The sequence below is a fragment of the Catharus ustulatus genome, chromosome 5 (genome assembly GCF_009819885.2).
Source record: "Catharus ustulatus isolate bCatUst1 chromosome 5, bCatUst1.pri.v2, whole genome shotgun sequence".
Lineage (NCBI taxonomy): Eukaryota > Metazoa > Chordata > Aves > Passeriformes > Turdidae > Catharus > Catharus ustulatus.
This window is the reverse complement of record NC_046225.1, coordinates 6,227,920-6,249,566: the sequence shown is the minus strand read 5'-3', so window position 1 is coordinate 6,249,566 and position 21,647 is coordinate 6,227,920. Positions and strand designations below refer to the sequence as shown.

The window sequence follows — 21,647 nt, the reverse complement described above, 5'->3', positions numbered from 1 at the left end:
CTTCTTTCTATGAAAGGGGAAAAAAAGAAGAAAAAGAAAGAAAAATAGTAACTGACTGCCATTTATTAATCTGTGAGGAAAAAACAGTCTCCCAAGATTATTTAACTACCATTCCATTTAAATGTTCTTTTGAAAACTGAAAAAGAAACACAAGTTGAAGTATGAACTTCATATGAGGATCCTATTGGACCATCCCCAAATTTTGCTTAAGGTCAGAAGGGAATAAGTAAAATCCCTCACAAAAACTGTGAGATATAGAGCTAAAATGCATGACAAAAAATCCAGATTTATTTCCTGTAATGCAGCAATGTAAATATTAACATTTTAACACTCAGATTTCTTTAATCAACAGCCTCCCTAGAAGACACAGACCACATACACAACCACGCAGATTAGTATTCGGTTCTCATGGGTTCTGATATTTTCCATTGGCAAGACATTAATATCTGACCAACTAGCTGCCACTGAGGTGTTCAGCAAGTTAAACCACTGCACCAGCAAGTCAGCAGCTGGAAATTTCCCATCCATTTGAGTGGTTGTATACACTGCTGGACCTGGGAGAGAGAGCCTGCACATAAGAGAAAGAATTAAGAACAACAAGCAGTATTGGCAAGGGGTGTTGATTCAAATTTCTGTGAGTGATGAACTCGTGAGCCTGGAGGCTTTAACACAGTTGTTCCCAAGTTCTGGGTCCTTACCAGTGTCCTCTAATTCAGCTCTGATGACAACTTATCATAAATTGAATTAAAAAAGAGTATGGACAGTTTTTTCCAGATCCCTCTCAAGCCACAAAGCAGCTACAAAGGTGAGCAGTAAGACAATCCCTGGCATATCACCCATCTCCATTTCTTCACTGTGTCATCTTACACATGAGAACAAGTGTCTTAAATGCACCCTTCTGTGTCCATGCACACAAGGGTTTGGTCACTGGATTAATTAACCGTTCCAAGTTTCACAAAAGGGTAACTCTTATCATCAGAGCTACAGGAGTTTCACTTTAAATGATTTTTTAAGTGCTCTATAAAAGCACACTACGTAAAATTTCCATGCGTAAGAGACAAGTCAAACACAGGCAGCCTTCCTCAGGACCTGTTATAGTGAGTGTTTTTTCCATGCCAACCACCTCCCTACCCTGAATAAGGAAAGAAAGTTCCTCAGGTAGCTCTGTAATAGCTGCTTCCTTGCACACAGAATTGAACACACAGTGGAAACACTGTTACTGAAGAGGCTGTTGGATTTTTCTGAGCAGTGTAAACTCCATAATACTAGGAGAAAACGGTGGAAGAACTCCTCATGGGACTGAGGTTTTACTGCACACTGCAGCTAACAGATGACCTTTGGCAAGGGCTTCACGTCAATAGGGAAAACATTTACTCACTGAATAAACAAAGCCAGACTATAAGCCTTGAATTCATAGATTCAAACCAGCCCCACTGCTTAGACAAGAAAGTAAGAAACTGAAGGAGCCAGCCAAATGACAGCAAAATATCCAGCCCAGAACAGTACTGAATCTAACTACTTTTGAAATCCCAAATGAGAGTTTCAACTCTGCTTCCATCAAAGCTAATGGCAAAATGTCACTGTCTTCACCAGTGCCAAGCCCAAGTCACTGAATTTCCCAAAGCTGCTCTCATTAATAAGCCATCCACCCACTCTGCCTACACCAGTGAAAGTGCAGGAGGAAAATTAAGGATGTTATTTGTCTATTAAGCATCCTTTCCATATTTTCATACCTAATTGAGAAAAGGGATCTCACTGAAAGCAGAAATTCACAGCCCATTACACCTACTTCAGTGGTTAATGATCTGATTTGTTCATCTGAGTGCATGAAGAAAGAAGCATCCCTGGATTATACAGGAGGCAGAATCTACTCTGGTCAAAACAAAACACAGGGTTCAAAACAGCTCTTCTGTACTATAATAAGCAAATGAACCTACTTCATTTATTTTAGAAAGATTCCAGACACTTCATCAATATAATTCCTTTTCATTAAGTATCCAAAATCACTGTTAATCAGGTTTTCTGAGTACCAGCCCTAGTCCCAAACTGGACTAGGATCACCAAGACTACAAAAACAACTAAAGATCCAGACAAGAGTTAAAGTCAGTTATGGTGAAATAAAATTAAAATTTAAAAAAATCATAAGGCAAGTCTGAATCACTGGGATTTGGAAGACATAAAAGTTCTATAAGATACCATTATATACCTCATGGGAAGAATGAGTTTCACAGCAGATGGAAAAACAGTGAGATGTTAAGAGAGCCCATGCTACCATAAGCCATGTGAGTAACAGTAAATATGAAAAACACACAACTCCAAGGCATGAAGCCAAATAAACACATCCAAAACATGCACTTCCATCATCCTTAGACATCAGAGATAAAAGGTATCTTATTAAGTGTTACATGATCACGCTAGTCTAGGATGAACACAGTAGCCTACTGAGCATCCTCACTCTGGGAGAGACACCAAGATCATTTGGATTCTTTTACAGCTCAGATTCTTTCAGATGACCAAGGTGTTTATGTGTTTTAAAAGGATTTCATCACTGAAAACAACAGGAGAGGGATCATACTCCTATTACAGGCTCGTAGTTTTCTTTTTCCATTTATCTACTTAAGGACAAAAGGCAAAAAGAAATCCCAAGCGACGAGAAAGGTGTAATCCTCAGCAAGGGAGGCAGAGCTCTTACACACCACTGGGGATGCAAAGGACTTCTCAGACTCAAATAGGAATTTCTTCTGTTCCCCAAGGCTGCTATGAACACTTCACACTGTAAATACAGTGTTTTTATAATACCACCACAGGGTGTATGTAACACACATGCCTCCTGATAGTAAAAGGAAGCAATCAAGGAGTGTGCATTCTTTTTCCCCACTTGCGAAGAACACACACTTCCCAAAAGGAAAAACTTAATCAATTTTAACTGCATCATTGTATTAAATGATCTGTCAAGAATACGTTTTCATTCCAAAAAAAAAAAATCCAATCAAAACAGAAAATTGCTTGGAACCAATAAAACAATTCAAACCCTCAGGGAATTCTACCCCACAACTAATACACTGCTCAGCATGAGCAGAGAAGTCTCGGCTATTAGGTATCACACACAAGGTTGTTGTAAAGCCACCTGTTAGGCACCCAGCTGTGTCCCAGGAGAACTACCTGCTGCTACAGCCTCTGAACACTTCAAAGCCTCGGATCACTGCAAGCACTTCTCCCACCATAAATACACTCCTGCTACCCCGCTACGGCAGGCAGCACAACAGAGCAAAGCAGCCCTGACACAGAGCCATGTCTGGCTGTCACTTCTGCTTAGCACCAGCCTTTCCAGATGTCCATGCTGCTCTGCAGCTCACTCTGAGACCAGCTAGGTGCTGCTGCCAACGCTGTCAGGAAGATCTGCAGCCCGAGGAGAAAACAGAGGTGTGCTCAGTCTCCCCATTAGTGCCTGGCCCACAGCTCCTTACAGGAGGGGCTCCATGTCACTTAGAAATATCTCCACGCTTGGACTCAAATTCCAGCACAAAGCAAACAGGAAGTAAACAATTCTGTGGGCAGTTTCCACTGTGTCAGGTACAGAATGAGCTGGCTGGGCAGAAGTCTTCAGGCCCTATCACAGAGAAAGCAGCACGCAAGCAAACACAACCTAAAACACCATTTCACATAGCCAAATTTCCTTTCTGACTTCTCTGTGCTGGAGGGTTTGCCCATCTATCTTCTTTATCTTTATAGCATATTATTACACAATAATCTCATTCAGGATCAAAACAGAAGAAGCAATAGCCTTTTATCTCTTGTCAACAGCAATGCTACTTGAAATTTACTATCAGTTGACGACTCCCCAGTTGCAGCTGCCGCACAATGCGTCGATCCATACGACGTCTGCAGTGCTTTACAACACCACAGCACAATTGCTCAGCCTCTGACACACATAATGAACCATCCCTGCAGCTCCCTGCCACTTTTACACGAGTTCCTGCCTGTCACCCCTCTCCTCAGTAGCACGTATTTAAGTTTTATCATCTCACAGAACACACATGTAACCATGGACAGGCATAAGTCACTCCTACAACAGTCAGGAATTCCTAGACCTCATAATTCAAGACCCAAGTGCCACTCGAGCTCCCCAGAAAAATTCCCATGGCAGCCATGCCTTGCAATAACAGTTTTAACTCAAGCAAACAGTTTTAACTCAAGTTTACATCAGGCTATCAAAATCAATTTGAGCACCACCCATTCTTAGTTGGTAACATGATGTTGTCAAGGCCTTGAAAGACCAGTGGACTCAGATGTACTCAATCTAGCAGTCTTGTAAAGAATAATGAATGTGCCTCTCCAAAAAATAAATCATGGTATCACAGAATGTGCTGAGTTGGAATGGACCCATCAGGATCATGGAGTCCAACTCCTGGCCCTGCACAGGACCAGCTCCAGGACCACACCATGAGCCTGAGAGCATTGTTCAAATGCTTCATGAACTCTGTCAGGTTGGTGCTGTCACCACTGCCCTGGGGATTCTTCCTCTCTGGTTCATGTCATGCCATTTCCTTGAGCCCTGCCCCTGGTCATGAGAGTAAAGAGATTTGTACCTGCCCCTCTGCTTTCTTTCACAAGGATGTTGAAGACCACAATGTCTCCCCTCAGTCTGAACAGACCAAGCGACCTCAGCCGCTCCTCATCCAGCTTCCCCTCAAGGCCCTTCACCATCCTTGTGGCCCTTCTTTGGATGGCTTCTAATGACTTTACATCTTTTTTGCATTGTGGCACCCCAAACTGCCTCCAGCACTCGAGGTGAGGCCATCCCAGCATCGATGATTGCTCATCTCTCTTATTTGCTGAGGTCTCTGCAGGGTCTCTTTGCCCCCAAGGGAGTCGACAGTGCCTCCTAATTAAATGTCATCAGTGAACTTAGTATTCCTCGCAGTTCTGTGTCCAGGTCATTTAGGAAGATGCTGAAGAGCACAGGGCAAGGAGGGAGCCCTGCAGAACCTGGACACCAGCTGATGTCCCCATTCCCTATAATCCTTTGTGCCCAGCCCATGAGCCAGCTGCTCACCCACTGTGTAACATGACTTTCCAGCTGTGTGTTGGACATCTTGTCCAGAAGGATCCTGTGAGAGACTGTATCCAAAGCTTTGCTCAAGTCCAAAAAGATTGCATCTTCTGGCTTCCCTAGATCAACTAGGTAGGTCACCCTGTTTCAGAAGGATTCAACAAGCAGGACTGTCCCCTCACAAACCTGTGCTAGCTGTGACCAACACCGATCACATTATCCTTCCCAAAGGATCTTTTCCATTCCTGTCAAATGACGGTGATCATTATGGGAAGGCCCTTCCTCAGATGTGATACCCTATCAGCCAAGATAAGCCTTGTTCAAATAACTCCTCCAGATTGCTCCAGCAACTTCACCACAAGCCACTGCCCCACTCTGACGTGAACCTTCAGGTACAATGCTTGTTCTTAACATCTGTCATCACTCACCAACTCTTTTTCAAAGGCACATAGTGACCACTATACTTGCTGCCTTGCCCAGACTCTGAGCACTGTAATTCTGTTGTTTAGCCACCATCCCTTACCTCCCAGCCAGTTCAAATGAGAAACAAAAAAATGTTCCTCACTTCCTTTTCACAAAGCTCTGCACATGCAATTGCCGCACTTCAGGCCAGCAGCCGCTGCAATTCTACAGTAAATGACACACACCCCCAAGGTTATGTACTCAGTAACCTTTGTAAAGGCACCCTGGGATCCATCTCAAACACTACAGGAATCCACTGGGATTCAAAGCCCTTTCTAAATCTAAGATCCCTGTCATTCAGTCAGTGCAATGGATATTGGCAAAATTCGTTTAACTTTAAAATAACATTTGTTTAGCAATGATAAAATAAGAGTCTGCCTAAATTACAGAACTCTATTCCATAATCCATAGGTATTAAATCTTTCATTTCTCACAACTCACGTGAAACTCTGTAAATCTTGGAAGTATTTTTCACCTGCCAGTGCCTTCAGTTCTTCTCTTGGACACTCTGCATGTAGGAGTATGATAAATTGATAAACCCTCCAAGAATAAATGAAAAAGCATCATGGGAGCGGGTAAAGTCTGAATAAAATCATGCTTTGAATTCCTTGCTCGTGGCAAACAGTGCACAAACTCTTCGACACCAAGGAGTGCCTGGATTTCACACAATTTCCCTTACACAAATGTCCACGAGTTTCAGACCTCTCTCAAAAACAAGCTGTCCACATGTCAAACTAATTTATGCAAAAAGGAATGCCTTGAAGCTATAAATGGGAACTCCTCCATTGCACAACTTGATCTCACCAGGAAACAGCATATGGAATATTCAGCACCTTTGCAGATTTACAAACCAACGAGGCTAAAAAGCCAGGTGTCAAACACTGAGCAGGAAAGCTAAAACAGCTTCAGTATCTAACATTTAATTAGAGTGAGACCCCAAAACAAAGAGAAGGTTTAGCAACAGAGGAGTAAGCTCAAAGCAGCCACCAGAACACAGGAGTGTAATGGATTTGAGGTAAACATTACTGATTTCCTTTCTACAGGCTTTGAAGAATGTAGCATGTACATTACAAGGCTTTTATGATAGGGCTGGCTAATATAAATGCACATTTTAGTTGCTGTACTACACTATCTGGAAGGCCACAGAAACAAACAAGCTCTGCCAAGTGACCAAAGAAGAAAAGCTTTCAGGAGCAAAAACTCTTAAGCACTGCCCCAAGCCTCTCTCAACACCATTCCTCTGTATTTAGACAAAAGTTCAAAATCCAGAGCAATGCCTGCAGTCATTTTTCATTCAATTATATTTCACGGGTAAGATGTTCAAAAGTGACCTCTAATTTCAGAAAATGAAATCCCTGAGAATATGCTCAGGTATCCAGGGACTAACTGCAGAATTGCCAGGCAAAACTGGCACTGACACCTCTTGCCCAGTGCTTCAAATATGCTATTTCAGCTTTGTGTTGAAATGAGGATTTAGAATTTTGATTCTAAGGGGACACAGCTTAACAATTTCTAGTAGTTAGGTTGAAGTACATAAAATAAATACTTTTGGGAGCTTGGCTTTAGGAAAAGAATCAAGTCTGAGGGCAAAGAAGAAGTGATGAGGAAAGCAAGGGTGCTGCCTTTAAGCTGCAAGGCTTTAAAATACTGCAAAAAACACCTAACCACTGACACTGAAGTATCTTACATGAGTCAGTAAATACATGTATATACCCAGGGCTGCAGCCATGTTGTTAAGCTTTCTTCTCTGCTGTATTTTGCTCCTAAATGAGAGCCATTCTCCTTTCTTTCATCTCACAAAATGAGAGCACCTTTTTCTCCCTCTGAAGAACAACTGTATCTCCAGAATGATGTATTTTTAGCACTTCAGTATGAGCTTTGTTTCCTTGTGACTACCAAGGAAACTGATTCAGCTCACTGATCCAATGCAAAACAACTTTTTTTTTTAATAAATTCCATTATTTGTGGCATCATTACTATTACATTCCAAATATTCAGGTTCCTGAGCTCAAGAAAATAAAATGTACATTTTTTTTTTCATGCTAAAACATCTTCCAGGTTGCATGAGCTTACATGCTGGAGCCTAGCCCCAAAAAACATCATCATTCAGGTTACCCCAAACACATTTACTCAGTGACCCTCATGATGAGCCTGAGATGCCTGATCACAGTCTAGTAAAGAATGCAAACTCAGCTGCAGAAATGCAGCAGCTGGAGGCACAATCCTCATTTTTGTAGGATGAGGGAGAGCAAGGCTGAGCCCTAAGCTCAAAGACCACAGAGCTCACAATGATGCAACAAGTTCCACTGGAGGGTCAAGAGGCACCACTGACTGAAAGGCAAGCAGGTGTTTACCAACAGCATTCCAACTAGGTGTTGATTAAAATTTTGACTTTTCAATCAGAAGATGCCTCTTTGAAACGCCAGAATAGTCACATGGAATTGTTGTCAGCCTTTGGGAAGTCTGAGAAGGAAACAAATCTAGTGAAAAACTTGAAATCTTCAATACACACCACAAAAACTCAACAGCAATTTTTATATTTTTGGGGAAGGAAACTTGCTTATCCTTCTAAAACTACTGCAAGTAGAGTGGATCAGAGATACTACTGCCAAAGCAAGAATACAGAAACAAACATAGTGAAGAGTAATCAGTAATTCTACTAAAGGCAAGAGAGATCCTGTGAAGGTGAAACCTGTAAGGGGACACCCTTGACATTCAAACATAGCTGCAAGGAACCACTGGTATCTCCTGTAACAGGAAAGGGGAAAGGACCTAAGCTAAGTCAGTCATTCTTTTCAGGCACGTCTGAATGACAAAAAGCCTTGGAAGTGCTGACCCCATATTAAACATTAGCTGAGCTTCTGATTAATAACCCTTGATCCTTCTGAACATACAGTAATAGAATGAATATGCAGGAACCTGTATCTGAATTCACTCACTAACAGGAGGCAAAAAAAAAAAAATAATCAAGAAAAAAACAAGTGTAATGCAAAGGAAGTGGTATATATTTCAAATAATACTTGAAAACACTTCAAATTTCACTACCTTTGCCATGCAATTTATTCAGCAAAGTTATTTGCAATAACCAGGCTTTCCTTTTCTTTCTCAAACTCATTTTCTTATCTAATGATCTATGGAACAGATTTTGCGGAAAATATAATTTACTAAGCCGGTAACTCAAATAACATTACAAACAAGTGCTGCAATCAGCAACAGGTCAGACAATTGTATCTATTTCAGAACTTCAATTCCAAGAGTAACTGCTTCATATTTTATTTGGTAAAAGCTGTTACACAAGGCACATGAAGAGATCAAAGGGATCTAAGAGAGTGAAAATAAAGACTATTATTAATATGAAACACTATTTTATAAAGTTCCTAGGGACTGAAAAAAGGGTGAAGCTAAATTCTAATGGAAGACATGTTTATTGCTACTTGTTTATCTTACAAATAAAAACACACCTTTGTTTCTGGGAAGTACACATAACCTTTAAGGAAGTACACTTGACTTCAATTTTAATAACCTCAACTAAACTTCTACCCAATAAAAACATGCCTGATTTGTTTGGGGTTTATTTTTCCAAAATCCCCCAGCTGCAGGTAGCTCTTCAAAACCAAGCCAAATTCCTCACTTCTAACAGATTTTGCTCAATCCTTATTTGGATTAACTCCTAATCAGCCTGCAAGTTCTTACCTTCTCTAATCCTTTCACCTTTACTACTTCATTTCTGCAACAGTTTGCCTAGGGTTGTTTAAAGAGGCAGCTTTGGCCATACCTGAGCAGATTCCCAGGCAGCAAAGACACACCTAAGAAATGCATGCAGGTGGAGCAGTCACCTATGTGGAGCCACAGTGTGCCACAGGGATAAATTCTCAGAGTGAAGCTCTCAAAAGGACCCAGGAAATCACCCCAATCATTTTCAGACTGAAATTTTACAAAGAAACTCAGGTTTGAAGATGTGCATCCAGATAGATCAAATTAAAACCATGAAAACCTCTCTGGCAAGTGGCTAAGCTGCAGTATTGTCAATTGTAATTGCAGTATTGTCAAGTGCAATCTACTTGCTCATTTGGGCAAATAAGACACCTGGGCACATTTCCCATAACTGCTATTTTGTCTCTCCCCACCATCCAATATTTTTTCTGCTTAAATTAAAGATTGTCAGTCACTGGAATCCAAACACAAGACTGAGAGAGACACCACAGTGTGGGTTAGTTACATCAGTACAGAAACAGTTAAAAACCATAAATATGTATCCAAACTAGTGATTTGCTGAATTCAAATTCTTGTAAGCAATTCCTCAAAGAAAATCTTCAAATGCAGTGAAGAATAACTTTTATGTCCTGTTAATCTTTCCTGCTTAAGCTTGAAGCACTATACTTTCCCACTGCATAAGAGGGTATGAGAAGACTGAAGCAAATTTAAAATCCTTATGCAAACTTCCATGGCCAGTGTCAGCAGATGTTTCCATACTCACTCTGTCCTTATAATGATAAATTATGCTGCTTGCCAAGATTTCAAAGATGACCACTGACTTTTTTGCTCTTGCTTTATCTTATTCACTAAAACATGTCAGCTACATGGGATGATCCTGGATCTACTGCCCACCTGTGAGTTCAAAACAAGATCCTTACAACACACATTCTTACCAGTTCAACCAATATGCAAAACGCCTCTGGCACATGAAACACTGCATTAGAACACGTTTTCCAACTCGTAACCTCCTGCACTCTACACCAAAGGAGCACTTACTGCCATTGTCGTCAGAGTCCTCGCTGCTGCTAGGAAGCCGATGGCGTTTCATGATCTCCCCGGGAAACAGCAGGCAGCCTGGGAAGCAATGAGACAGCACTTAACCCCAGGTAATAACACACAGTCATCAACTTGTGCTTCTGCTGGCATGCGAGCATTTACAGCACACAAAGGAAAACAAACAACTCCAGCAGCAGCTGAAATATGAACAGCCGACCTCTCAAGGATGCTTAATCAGGCTGTTATCATGTGAACAGGTGAACAACCTGGAGCGTGGCAATGACATCCCCACCGATGCTCTCCCCCCACCAAAAATCTGTTTTGTCCTGAGAGGTGTTAAAATCACTAAATACCCGCAGCCAATGTGCTTCACTTACCCTGCCTATTCTGACAGTAGATTTGCAATACAATAACGTTTTTACTGCTTGTGTAAATATTTACTTTGGCTAATATATTTTTGGAGCAATTTTATTCCTGTTTAAAGTGTCACATTTACGAAATCGGAGATTAAAGTCATCCACTTACATGTAAAACATGAAACATCAGCAGTAGCAAGCCCAGTTTTCCCAGATTAACTAAACATGCATCATCTATGCCCTGGAAAGCACCACCCTCTAAGATGAGAGAGTTACTTCCTCCTGCAGGCACATTTCTAGCACCATGCCTAACACTAACTGTTCTTTGGGAGTAAGATTATTCACATGATTATTCAGAGGTTCCTCCAAACTGCCAGATTCCTACCAATACCAAATTCATGGGCATATGGGCTTGTGATAAGAAGGCCAAAAATCCAAATCTTTTTAACTGCTATTCTCAGGGCACTGACATTTTCATGTGCATTCCCCATGGAACAAAACCAAATTCAGAAAAAACAAGGAAGCTGTAAATAGCTAGTCACTATTCACATGTAAAAAGCTATTAAAAATTGCAAGTTGAAGGGCAGAAAAAAACATGACAAGTCCAGAAAGACATATCCACCGTAAGTTAAACTGAAAAGGACTCTAGATGCACATCAAAACCCCTGAATCTTCACTTACCACATATCAATCGTGCTATCAACAAGGTCTGGCCACTCTGCTGGCAGCAAATCCCTCACATCCACCTCTGCACAAAGATTTGGAGATCAGATGCCAAAATATTCTTTTGCTTCTATCTAAGCACAGGAAATCTAACCTTATTTCCATGTGAGTTCAGACTTCCTCAAAACCTCTCAACAAAACTCTTTCCATTGGTCCTTCAGTGTAAGAATTAACTGCTTCAACTTGCTTCACTGAGAACATGGCTCATTGTAAGAAATTCAATAATGCCTTCAACTTTTATAAGACTGATTCCCAAAATAAGAAACCCCAAAAAGCCTAACAAAGCCTGACACTATTTACAATAGAGCACAAAAATATCTGCTTTTCCAGAAGTGATTCATATAAAAAGAAATTAGCATTTTTGAGGGAATTCATTTTGTCACTGCTAGCAAGTCACAAGCAGCTGAACCTGAGACACTATTTTGTACTTCCAGAGAACTTAATACAGTTCTAAGAGCATGAGCATTGCAGAATTGCCTCCTTTTTCATATTACAAGTGCAAACACAGTTAGGGGGGAAGCCTTCCCACAGACTGATTTTTCAGAGTGGGATTTAAAACACCTGTCATTGAAACATGTAACAGTTTTGAACTGCACACTTTGCTCACTACAGAGCTGAATGGTTCACCTTGCCCAGACCTTTTGTCACCATTTCATAGAGTAAAAGTTCACACACAGTGTCTGATGCCAGAGAATAAAGAAACATCAGTGGCAGCCACTTACAGGGCTAGAAGGATTCTCTCCAAAAATTGCTTTGAAGCAGGCCAGAACTTTGTGTGTATGGGAGATGGAAATGCTGCCAGTGCATAAATACACAGACCAGCCAGGACCATCAAAACCCACTGAATTCAGATCTGGTATAAATGCAGGAGATCCAGAGCCAAGCTCCTATACAGTCACTTAGAAAGACAGAAAGCCAACATTCAGATCCAAAACAGGCTAAGACACAACTGAAAAATCAATTAGTTCTTACAAGGCCAAAACCAGGGGGATGAATATCCATCTGTAAGGTCCTTTTTCTATTAGTTCACATATTAACAACTTAGCAAAAATCTCCCACAAACAACATAAAGAAAATTTGGAAGAAAACACAGGAAAATTGTCCTAAGCATAATTTGTCTATTCCTGGTCAAACTTCTCACTTGCTGTTTTATTTACCACACGGTCTGAAAAGCATAATACACTGTTAACCAAAATAACAGCATATCTGTACACTAAGACACACCTGTGAACTTGCAGCAAACAGGAAAATTTGGAATTCTGCTCCTTCACATTTTGAGCAGATCATCTAACAACATACTTCCAGCAAATTCAAAAAAAATAAGGAAAGAGATGGACCCTTTGTCCTCCTACTAAGTTTTTAAAAAACAAACTGAACATCTCTTTTATGGTTGCTGTTGAAAGGAAAGAGTGGTAATCACACCTCCCAGTTAAAGCACTCTCCAGAGTTTTTCAGGAAATAAGCCAGAGCAGAAGCCACTTTCCTGAGTAGAGTATTAGATAAGACAGCTAATTTCCTTGTCCACTCTAGTCAGGCACCTGAAGTTGGCCACACTGAAAAGCCTGTGTTCTCAACAGTAACATTAAAAGAAATATCCCATTTGATGAAGCTCCTGTGAGATTGTTTTATAGATCCATGGTGGGGGGGAATGTAAAACTCAGATCTCATTTATCTCATTTTCCCATCTTTGAATCTAACCTGAGTTTACAGGGAGCTAAATCACAGATGAAAAAACAGCATTTGGCTTCTTAGAGCAAGACTCAAACCCTGTAAGATTAACCCCCTGGAACTCTCATCATTAGAAGAACAGCTTTTTTCAACCTCTAAAATAATTTTTAACTGCTGCCACCAGATGCTCATACTCACAGCTCAGAACACATGTTCTAGAGATAACACTAGAGCAGCTAGTAAGACAACCACACAGATTGAAATGCTTCTGGTTTTAAGGGTATCCCAGTGCCTCTGCCTCAAAGGTTACTGGTTTCTGTCAGGTGGTGGGTGACTCAAAGTCACACAAGAAACAAGTTAGAAAGTGCACATTAAAAATAAACATGGGTTGTGGACAGTGATGGTTAGATGCAGACTGATACTGCAAGTTTTCCTTGCTCCAGCAGGCATACACTACGATCACTATGCCTGTAAGCAAAGGGAATTCACATGTAAGCATAAAAACAGTAAAACATTTGAGGCCAGCTTTAATACCAAGAGTAAAAACTATGCACCCCAGCCTGCAACACTTGCAGGGCAAGAAGAGACACCCAGATGACTGAGCTCAATTCCCAAGTGTGTGCAATCACGTAATTGCTGTCCAGCCCAGAAGTTTCCACAAAACATCCACTGCACCCACACACACCCCTCCCAAAGCCCTTCACAGAACAAACGGTGCTCTGAAGCAAGGGCACAGTCAGACAAGCAGGGCTTGAGCGTGAGCCCTGGATCTTCTGTCCAACATTTCTACACCTGTTCTTCCCAAATTCTTACACCAGCCTCAAAAGGGAGTTTGCCCAACACACTGTGTTCACCTGAAGAGAAAGCCCAGCACTTCAAAAGCCAACAACCCTAAGCTGTATCACCAAGCCACACTCTATCAGTTCTCAGTGACTCCTGTGAATTCTTAGTAAGTCAGCAACTTTTGTATGTAAACTTTCAGTTTCATTCCCTCAAAAGACAATTGTTTCCTTTTGTTAAAATCATCCTTTCAGAAATCACTCAGACCAACACACAGCATGCTGATCACATGTTCTGCTGAGCACTCCAGTGTAACATTTACCCATTTATTGGGGAGGAACCAAACTGGGCTCAGACTACTGCCAGCCTTCAGCCAAACACAGCTTTTGAGAAACAGCCACAACTCTGCTGGCAACGTAACTCCAATTCCACGGGCAGCAAAGCATCCAAGAGCACTTCATGCAACCACACCACCATGAAAAAGGCACAAATGGGACAGAGACCATGCCTTTATATTCCCAGTCACCCTCAGATGGGCTGGCCACACCAGGGCAGCACTGGTGAGGCCAAGCACAGCCTGCAACACACCCTACTGTGCTGCTCCAGAGGCTGAAGGTGCTGCTCCGTTTTCCAGAAACACACCACCAGTCGCTTTTCCATCCTTTCTAATTATGCTTGCTCTGGAAGTTAAACTCTGGGTTTTACTCACTGATTAGATACAAACTTTAAACATAAGATTGCAACTCTGGACTTCAATCATGCCTTAGCTCAAATTGTTTTTGAAGGCAAAATTACACCACCTAAAACTGGGTTTTGTATTTTGGAGAGTGTGGGAAGTCTTTTTCAAAATACTTGTAAATGCTGTACAAATGAAATGACTAGACAATATTCCAATATAATCAATGTCAGGCCACAAAACAGCATTTGAATTTACATATCCTTGTGGAGCTGAGCAACAAACATCTAAATTTATACAGATAACTAGATGCAGGTAGGCATACAGACTTTGCTGTCCACCTCCCAGTATTTGATGACAGATACAGTGCAATGGGTTAGAATCAGCAACCTGACACAGTACAGCAAATTCACTACTTTTAGCAGTGTTCATTACCATGCTACTCCATCCCTACCTCTCCAAGGGATATATTACCAACAAAACCCAAAGACCCCACTGGACAGCAACGTCAAGATCTTTCCTTTTTTCTCCCACACTGGAGTTCCAGAAGTTGCACTGATAAGAGTGTAAAAAATGCAAAGAGTAGAGATCCAGAGATCCCCATGAAACTGGGACAACAGCATGCACACACATACATCCATGTACCACACACCACGTGCACAGTTAGGAACCTCACATAGTTTTTCACTCAGTTTGACCTCAAGTAGAGAGGCAATCAAAGAGAAAGATGTAAAGTGTGTCAGTCCTTGTTATGCAAATAGCTAAACAGAACCAGATTGTAAAAAAAAAATTATACATGGAAAAATCTACATCCTCAGGTCAAAGGTTTTCCACAGCACAATTCTTACTGAAGTATTTTCAAGGGCTGCATAAACCCCTGGGTAAAAGAGTGTATAATTCAAACTCTGACAGACAATTAACTGTAACCATGTTAACGGGTGTCACTATAACAAACTGCACTGAACAGCTGCAGAGACAGAATGGGAAGAAAGCAGAGTTATGACAGATGTACACCCTGAAGACAAACTGAAAAACTGGCTTTTCCTGAAAGTAACCCACTAACTGCAATGAAACGAAGACCTCATTATCTCTGGTACACAAGAAATTGCTTCAGAACACCTATTGTACAAATGGAAGTGAAGTGTGACACAGCTTAATAAAAATGGATAGAAGATGGAGATATTTGGCTCCTGTTACTGGGCTCTTTTTAAATAGCTTATTTATAACACCACCCCTTCTTCACTGACACCTGACATCACAAGAAGTTTTTTATGCTTCTACCCTAGGCCTAAAAAAAAAAAAAAAATCAGAAATAAGGTGCATTACTAAAATCCACCTAAAACTTTAAAATTCCATAACACCTTTCACAGCAACATTTTATAGTCACAAGGATACAAGGAAAGTGCTGAAATGAAATATTACAGTATTATGGAGTACCATCCACAGTGCAAAGAGCCACAGACCTTAAACCTGGAGGGAAAAAAAAAATCCTCCAAGTCTCACGAAACAAAGTAATTGGCCAAACAAGGCAACAGTGTTCTCCACAAGGAATATTTCTACCCAATTCAGAAGCAAAATTTGGCTATATCAACCCAACACTTCTCAGGAACCCACATGCTCATTTATTCACCTGTGCAAGCCAGCTCATAATGTCAACTTACTACCTGAGCAGTGGTAGCAAATTATTCCCAAACTGTGGGAGTGAGTGAAACTGAGCATCCAAAACCCTGAGCAATGCATAAACTGGGCTCCATGAATTAATGCAACCCAACCTGCACCCACTGAGTTCACCTCTTCCACCTAGGAAATGGTACCTGCTCAGTCATCTCCAGCTGCAAACAGCAGCACGAAGCAGCAGTACTAACCACATGGAGAAAACATTTGAGGAAAGACTGGAAGGGTTTTTTTTATACTAGGTTCTGTGAATTGGGAATGAAACCAGAGAAGCTGGAAGGGAAGTCTGCAGCTGTGAGAGGAAAGGGGTGTTTATTAATATTATTTTATTTTAGACATATGTATTAAACATAGCTCAAAAGTAGGGAGCAATTAGTATTTGAAGACAGAGGGAAAATCCTGCCACTAAAACATACAATCCTTGCTGTTTCAACAATATCCCACTGAGTGTGAGAAACCTCTAGAAATAGAATCATAACAAGCATATTTTGGCATAACTTTTATAAAGGTTTTAGGTTTACAAGTGTGGGCAGCTTCTGACTTACTTAAAAGACAGCACCTGCTTAAAAAGGAAATTATTCCAAATAACAGCTAAATCCTTCTCTAAAAAAATGGGGTTAGCATAAAAGCATCTTCAGCCTTTGACAATAAAACATGAACTACAACGTGTTGCTAAATCCTACTGGAATTTTGGATAGTCCCTCACAGCTACGTGGGCCCAGGTACCCACGGCCTGTTTTACTGAGGGATGCTGAGGGATCTCAGCATGGCCCGGCTCTCACCTGCGGGTGAACCTAATAAACTTTGTCAGAATAAGGCGATGAGCCGGGGAGAGCCGGGAGGAGAAGTTGGCCGGCGGCAGGCGCTGCTCGCAGGTGCGCTGAGCCTCGCCCACGGCTGCGGGATCGGAGCCACCTCCCCGCAGGGTGAGAGCCGAGCCTTCGGGAGTCACTTCCACAGCGGCACTCACACCCACCGCCGGCTCCAGCCCGGCCGGGTGCCGCTCAGGGCGGCTCTCCTCATCCTCATCCTCCTCCTCCCGCAGCGATCCCATCTCCGGCCCGCCCGCGATTCGGGAGCACGGCCGGCTGAACTCACGGAGCAGCTCCCGGCCTGGGCATGGCCGGGCTACACCTCCCCCGCGGGGGCGGCACCTTCCCGGCCAGCTGCACGGCCGCCGGCTTCCATGGGAAGCAGCCCGGCTCGCCCCCTCCTTCTCCTCCCTCCCGGCTCCCGCTCCTCCCCGCCGCCGGCCGCACCAATCCGCTCGGCCACGGCTGCAAATCAAACTTGGTGCCCCCGGCTCCGCCGCCTCTCGCTGCGAGCCCTGTCACTGCCGAAAAGGGCCACGGCACCTTCCCCGCCCGCCCCCGCGGCCGCGCTGCGCGGAGGGGGTGGACGGGACGGCGGATGGAGCGGCAGCTCGGAGACGAGCTCATTTTCTGTGTCCGTCTCTCCTCCCACTCCCAGACAGTTCTGGAAACTGTGTTATCACCTCTTGTCACAGGAAACCAACCAGCAGGCGGTGCAAACAAACAAACACCCTTTGCCTCCACCCTTCCCAAAATCATCCTATCGGGAACGAACGGGCGGGCGCGAACGGGAAGAGAAAAGCAAATAAATAAATTTTTTTTTAAATCCACTAATAAAATCGAAACAACAAAACATCCACCCCATTAAAAAAAAAAAAAAAATCACCACCAAAATTCTCCTGGGAGCAGGCGACTAGGCGAGCCCAGGGCCGGGCAGGGTGGCTTTGTCTAACAGGAACAAGTGGAATGATGGCTGGAGCCGCACTCACCTCCCCAGGGAGAGCGGCCCGTTACACAGAAATGCCGCAGCCCCGCTCCGTCCCGCTCGCCAGGCACCGGGGCACGCCAGAGCCAAACCGCGGAGCTGCCCCGACCGCCGCCCGAGCAAGTTGGGGCGCCCGCCCGCCGCTCCCCTGAGATGTTGCGATCGCGCCCCAACACCGCCGGCCGCCTTTCCGCTCCCTCGCCCGCAAACTCCGGCCCGGCCACGCGGATTCGCCCCTCGGCCTGCGCTGGGCACGAGTGGCGGCAGGGGGCCGGGTTCCCCCCGCGTCCTGCCCAAGTTCGCTGCGCGCCCCCCGCCCCGCTCCCGCTTCCCCTCCCGCAGCCGGAGCCGGAGCCGGGGCGGGGGCCGGGCGCGGCGGGGTCGCCGTGCACCTGCCGGCCGCTGCCCCGATGCCGCCCCGCGCCGCGCACATTTCCCCGCCTTTTCCCACTCTCGAACACGTGCACTTCGGGGCTCGGGCAAGTTGTTCTCCGGCAGGAGACACCGCGCGCCCGCCTGGCGGGGACAGGGGGACAGGGCCAGCTGTGACAGCCCGGCGCTCCGCGGCTCCAGCCGAGCACCCACCGGCGCCCATCGAGCGGGCGGCTGGCCGGCTGAGGCTCTCCCGCTCCGAACGGCAACTTCTGTTTAATTTCACCGACGAGCAGTTTTCATGCTTTACAAGCATTTTTCCTCCCCACAAGCTAAATCCGAGCGCGACTTGGGGGGTAAAGGAGGGGGGAACAAAGGTGCTCCTGCACACCGAACACCTCCTCTCCCACGCACACCGCCCCTCGCCCGCGGCGAGAGCCGACGGCTCTCGTGGGCATCTGGGTAACACGGTGACACGCAGTGGCCATGACTCTCCCCCACCCCCTTCCTACACATCACTATCCGAGCAGGACCCGCGCTCTGCCATTGCCATCTGGCTACCAAGTTGCTCCAACGCTTCCTACTTTCCGCGGCGGGCGCTGCCCCCGCGGCGCAGCCTGCAGCGACGCCTGGGGCGCAGGGCCGGCGGCACGGCAAGGCACGGCACGGCACGGCACGGCAAAGCAAGGCACAGGCACGGAACACCGGCGGCTCGCCTGGCCGCTGCACCTGGGGAGCTGCGCGGTCCCCGCTTTGCCCGCAGCGGAACAAAAAAGGGAGCCGGCACCGGGCGGCAGCGCTGCCTCCCCTCCCGCCTCCGCCCGCCCCAGCCCCGCACAAGTTGCTTGTGGGATAGCGGAGCCGCAACTCGGCCGCCTCCCCTCGCCCCGTACCGAGCGGCGCGGCTCTTGGCGCCATGTTAATGACGTACTATCTTATTTCCACTAGGCAGCGACCTTCGGCACGAAACTGCTCTCCCGCCGCCTCCGGAGCGACAAAAAACCCCCATCAAATATGGCTGTGCTGCTGGCGGCTCCGCGGCTGGCGCTGCGGCGGGCACGGTTACCTGCTGGCGGCGGCGCGGCGGCGGCGAGGGCGGGCGGCGCGGCCGGGCTCCCCCTGCGCGGAGGGCTCGGGGCCGCCGCATGAGTTCGGCGCGGCGCCGGGCAGCGGGCACGGAGAGCGGCTCGCTGCGCCACACACACACACACACACTCACACACACACTCTCTCTCTCTCTCTCTCTCACACACAGATTCCCTCTGACTGACGTTTGTACTTGTTATGGAGGAAGGACTCCGTGAATCAAACTCGTTTCTGGGTCACTGCTGCCACAGGGGGGAGCTGCTTTAATCCCCTGCCAAAACTGGAAGGCGAGGGAAGGGGGGAGAAATAATAATAATAATGCAGCGCCGGCGTGGGGAGGCGGCGGCGCGGCCCCGGGGGAGCCGCCGTTAACTCTTGGCGGGCCCGGCCGCACCGCGCGGGGCTCCCGCCGCCCCTCGCCTCCCCGGAGAGCCCCGGGAGCCGCCGCCTCCCGCCCGTGTTCCAGCGGGCTGCGAAATGCAGATGGCAGGCAGCGCCGTGCGGCTGGCAGCTGGGAAATGATACGTGTCTGCACCCGCATCCCGCCCGCGGCACTGCTGGCCTTACCCTGCAACCATTAACGCTTCTCTCCAAAAGATTTAAGGCGGTTTCGCAAGCAGGGATTGTAGGCGCTGCACTGGCTCCCCGTGCAGAACGCATGAGTCACTATTTGTCAAGCAGGGAAACTGGAGGGTACCAGGAGTTAAACGCTGTGGCCACATGCGTAGCGCGTAATTGCCGGGGCAAGAATAAAACTGCACGCTCCCTATTCTCAGCCCCCAGCGTTATCCCTCTGGCTCGTTAACTTTGATACTTCTCAAAGACTAGAAAGAGCCAACGCAATCTGCGGTTCAGTTCACATCGCTCTAGCAGGAGAGGAAATTATCTTAAATTGGCACCAAATGACACACTAAACTTCCCATTACCTAAAAAGCGTGTTTGAATGCAGATTTCCTTATTTTTCCACATAAATCGCTTTACCTCACGCCATACACCTGTGCTCCCTGAGTGAAAAACTCCCCCTTTTGAGCAGAATTCCTGAGCAGATACAGTCTGAGGTAATAAACACCGCAGAGAAGATTCAGCATAAGCTCAGGCTCAGAATTAAGGCGATCTGTGTAAAGTAATCCCCATAGTATGCAAATACAAATTAATGCAGCCTCCACAGCAACATCAGTCTGCCAAAGAATCACACCTTAGCTCAGCAGAGGAATTGGGTCGTTACTCATCCGTGCAAACCGAGTCATTTATTCTGCCGTCTCGCCCACCCACCTACCCAATAATGAAACAGTACTTACATTGAATCTGCACATCCTAAAAAGTTGTACTTTACTACAAAAACATCCTCCCCCCTCCGGAGATATTCTTCCGCTATGAAAATCAGACAGTCGTGGTTCTATTCACAGAACACCCTGAAGCACCTTCAGATTTTAGAGCCTAACACTTTGATTCCCTTGTTTTCTACTACATGGAAATACAAAAAGGCACACATTTCCTACTTTTTCCCTGCACTTCCTTTGACATCCAGACCTGTAAAGATACCTGTTGGCATAGCTTTCTGTACATCAACAGTGTAATTAGGAACATCCATGATGATCCATGCAACACACCCCATCGTAGTACCTGATAATTACAATAAACTTATGACACACCCCTGTCACCTTATCCCTGAACTTCCAGGGGAGTTAATTTTCAATACTGACTGGAGACCTAGTTGTTCTATATTTCCTGAACAGTACATACCTGTTGCTGTGCCGTGGTATAGACCCCAGAACAGAACAGCTCAGAGGTTTTTTTTCCCTCAGTGGTCTGCAGGCCCCTCAGGAGCTCAGGGACTGCTTCTCATAAGTTCATAAAAAGTAATCATGGTTAGCCAAACTACTGTCAATTGGCATTTATTATACAGAGGTATGTACTTCTACTGAATTAATATGATGATTTTTCTTCTAAATAATTTAAAATAATATTGTACATTATAAAAGACTGAAGAATCACAAGAAATGCTATTTGTTCCACTTTCCTGAATTCTTTCCAAGACATCCAGAACAAGCTTCTGAGAAGAGCTTAAATGTGAATGGGCTCTAATTTCTCAAGAGGAATGACAGAAACTTTCCTGTCTCAAGCTCCCTGAATTTGAGGAAGTATTTTTGTTTTCCTGTAATTAGTTTTCCTTTACATATACAGCCAAGTTTATGTTAGACCTTGTATTTTAGGAAAGATTTCTCTTGGAAGCCATGTGAGGCCATAC

At 44.9% G+C, this 21,647-nt stretch overlaps 1 protein-coding gene across 10 annotated transcripts in view; it reads right to left on the bottom strand.

The window, feature by feature from the left end:
* JADE1 (jade family PHD finger 1) overlaps positions 1 to 20,716 on the bottom strand; it is a 42,096-nt gene extending 21,380 nt beyond the window's left edge. The window contains exons 1-2 of one of the 10 annotated variants that reach the window (XM_033059414.1): positions 20,698 to 20,716; positions 10,268 to 10,345 (exon numbers count right to left, since the gene is read on the bottom strand). In XM_033059414.1, the coding sequence (XP_032915305.1) occupies positions 10,268 to 10,319 (52 nt within the window). In that variant the 5' untranslated portion in view covers positions 10,320 to 10,345; positions 20,698 to 20,716. Of the gene's footprint in view, positions 1 to 10,267; positions 10,346 to 11,304; positions 12,297 to 12,570; positions 13,215 to 16,926; positions 17,295 to 18,526; positions 18,847 to 19,206; positions 19,336 to 19,379; positions 19,415 to 19,584; positions 19,604 to 19,966; positions 20,024 to 20,697 lie in introns of those variants that run through there. The other 9 variants (XM_033059410.1, XM_033059413.1, XM_033059409.1 and 6 more) reach the window with 9 other exon arrangements.
* Positions 20,717 to 21,647: the final 931 nt, after the last annotated feature.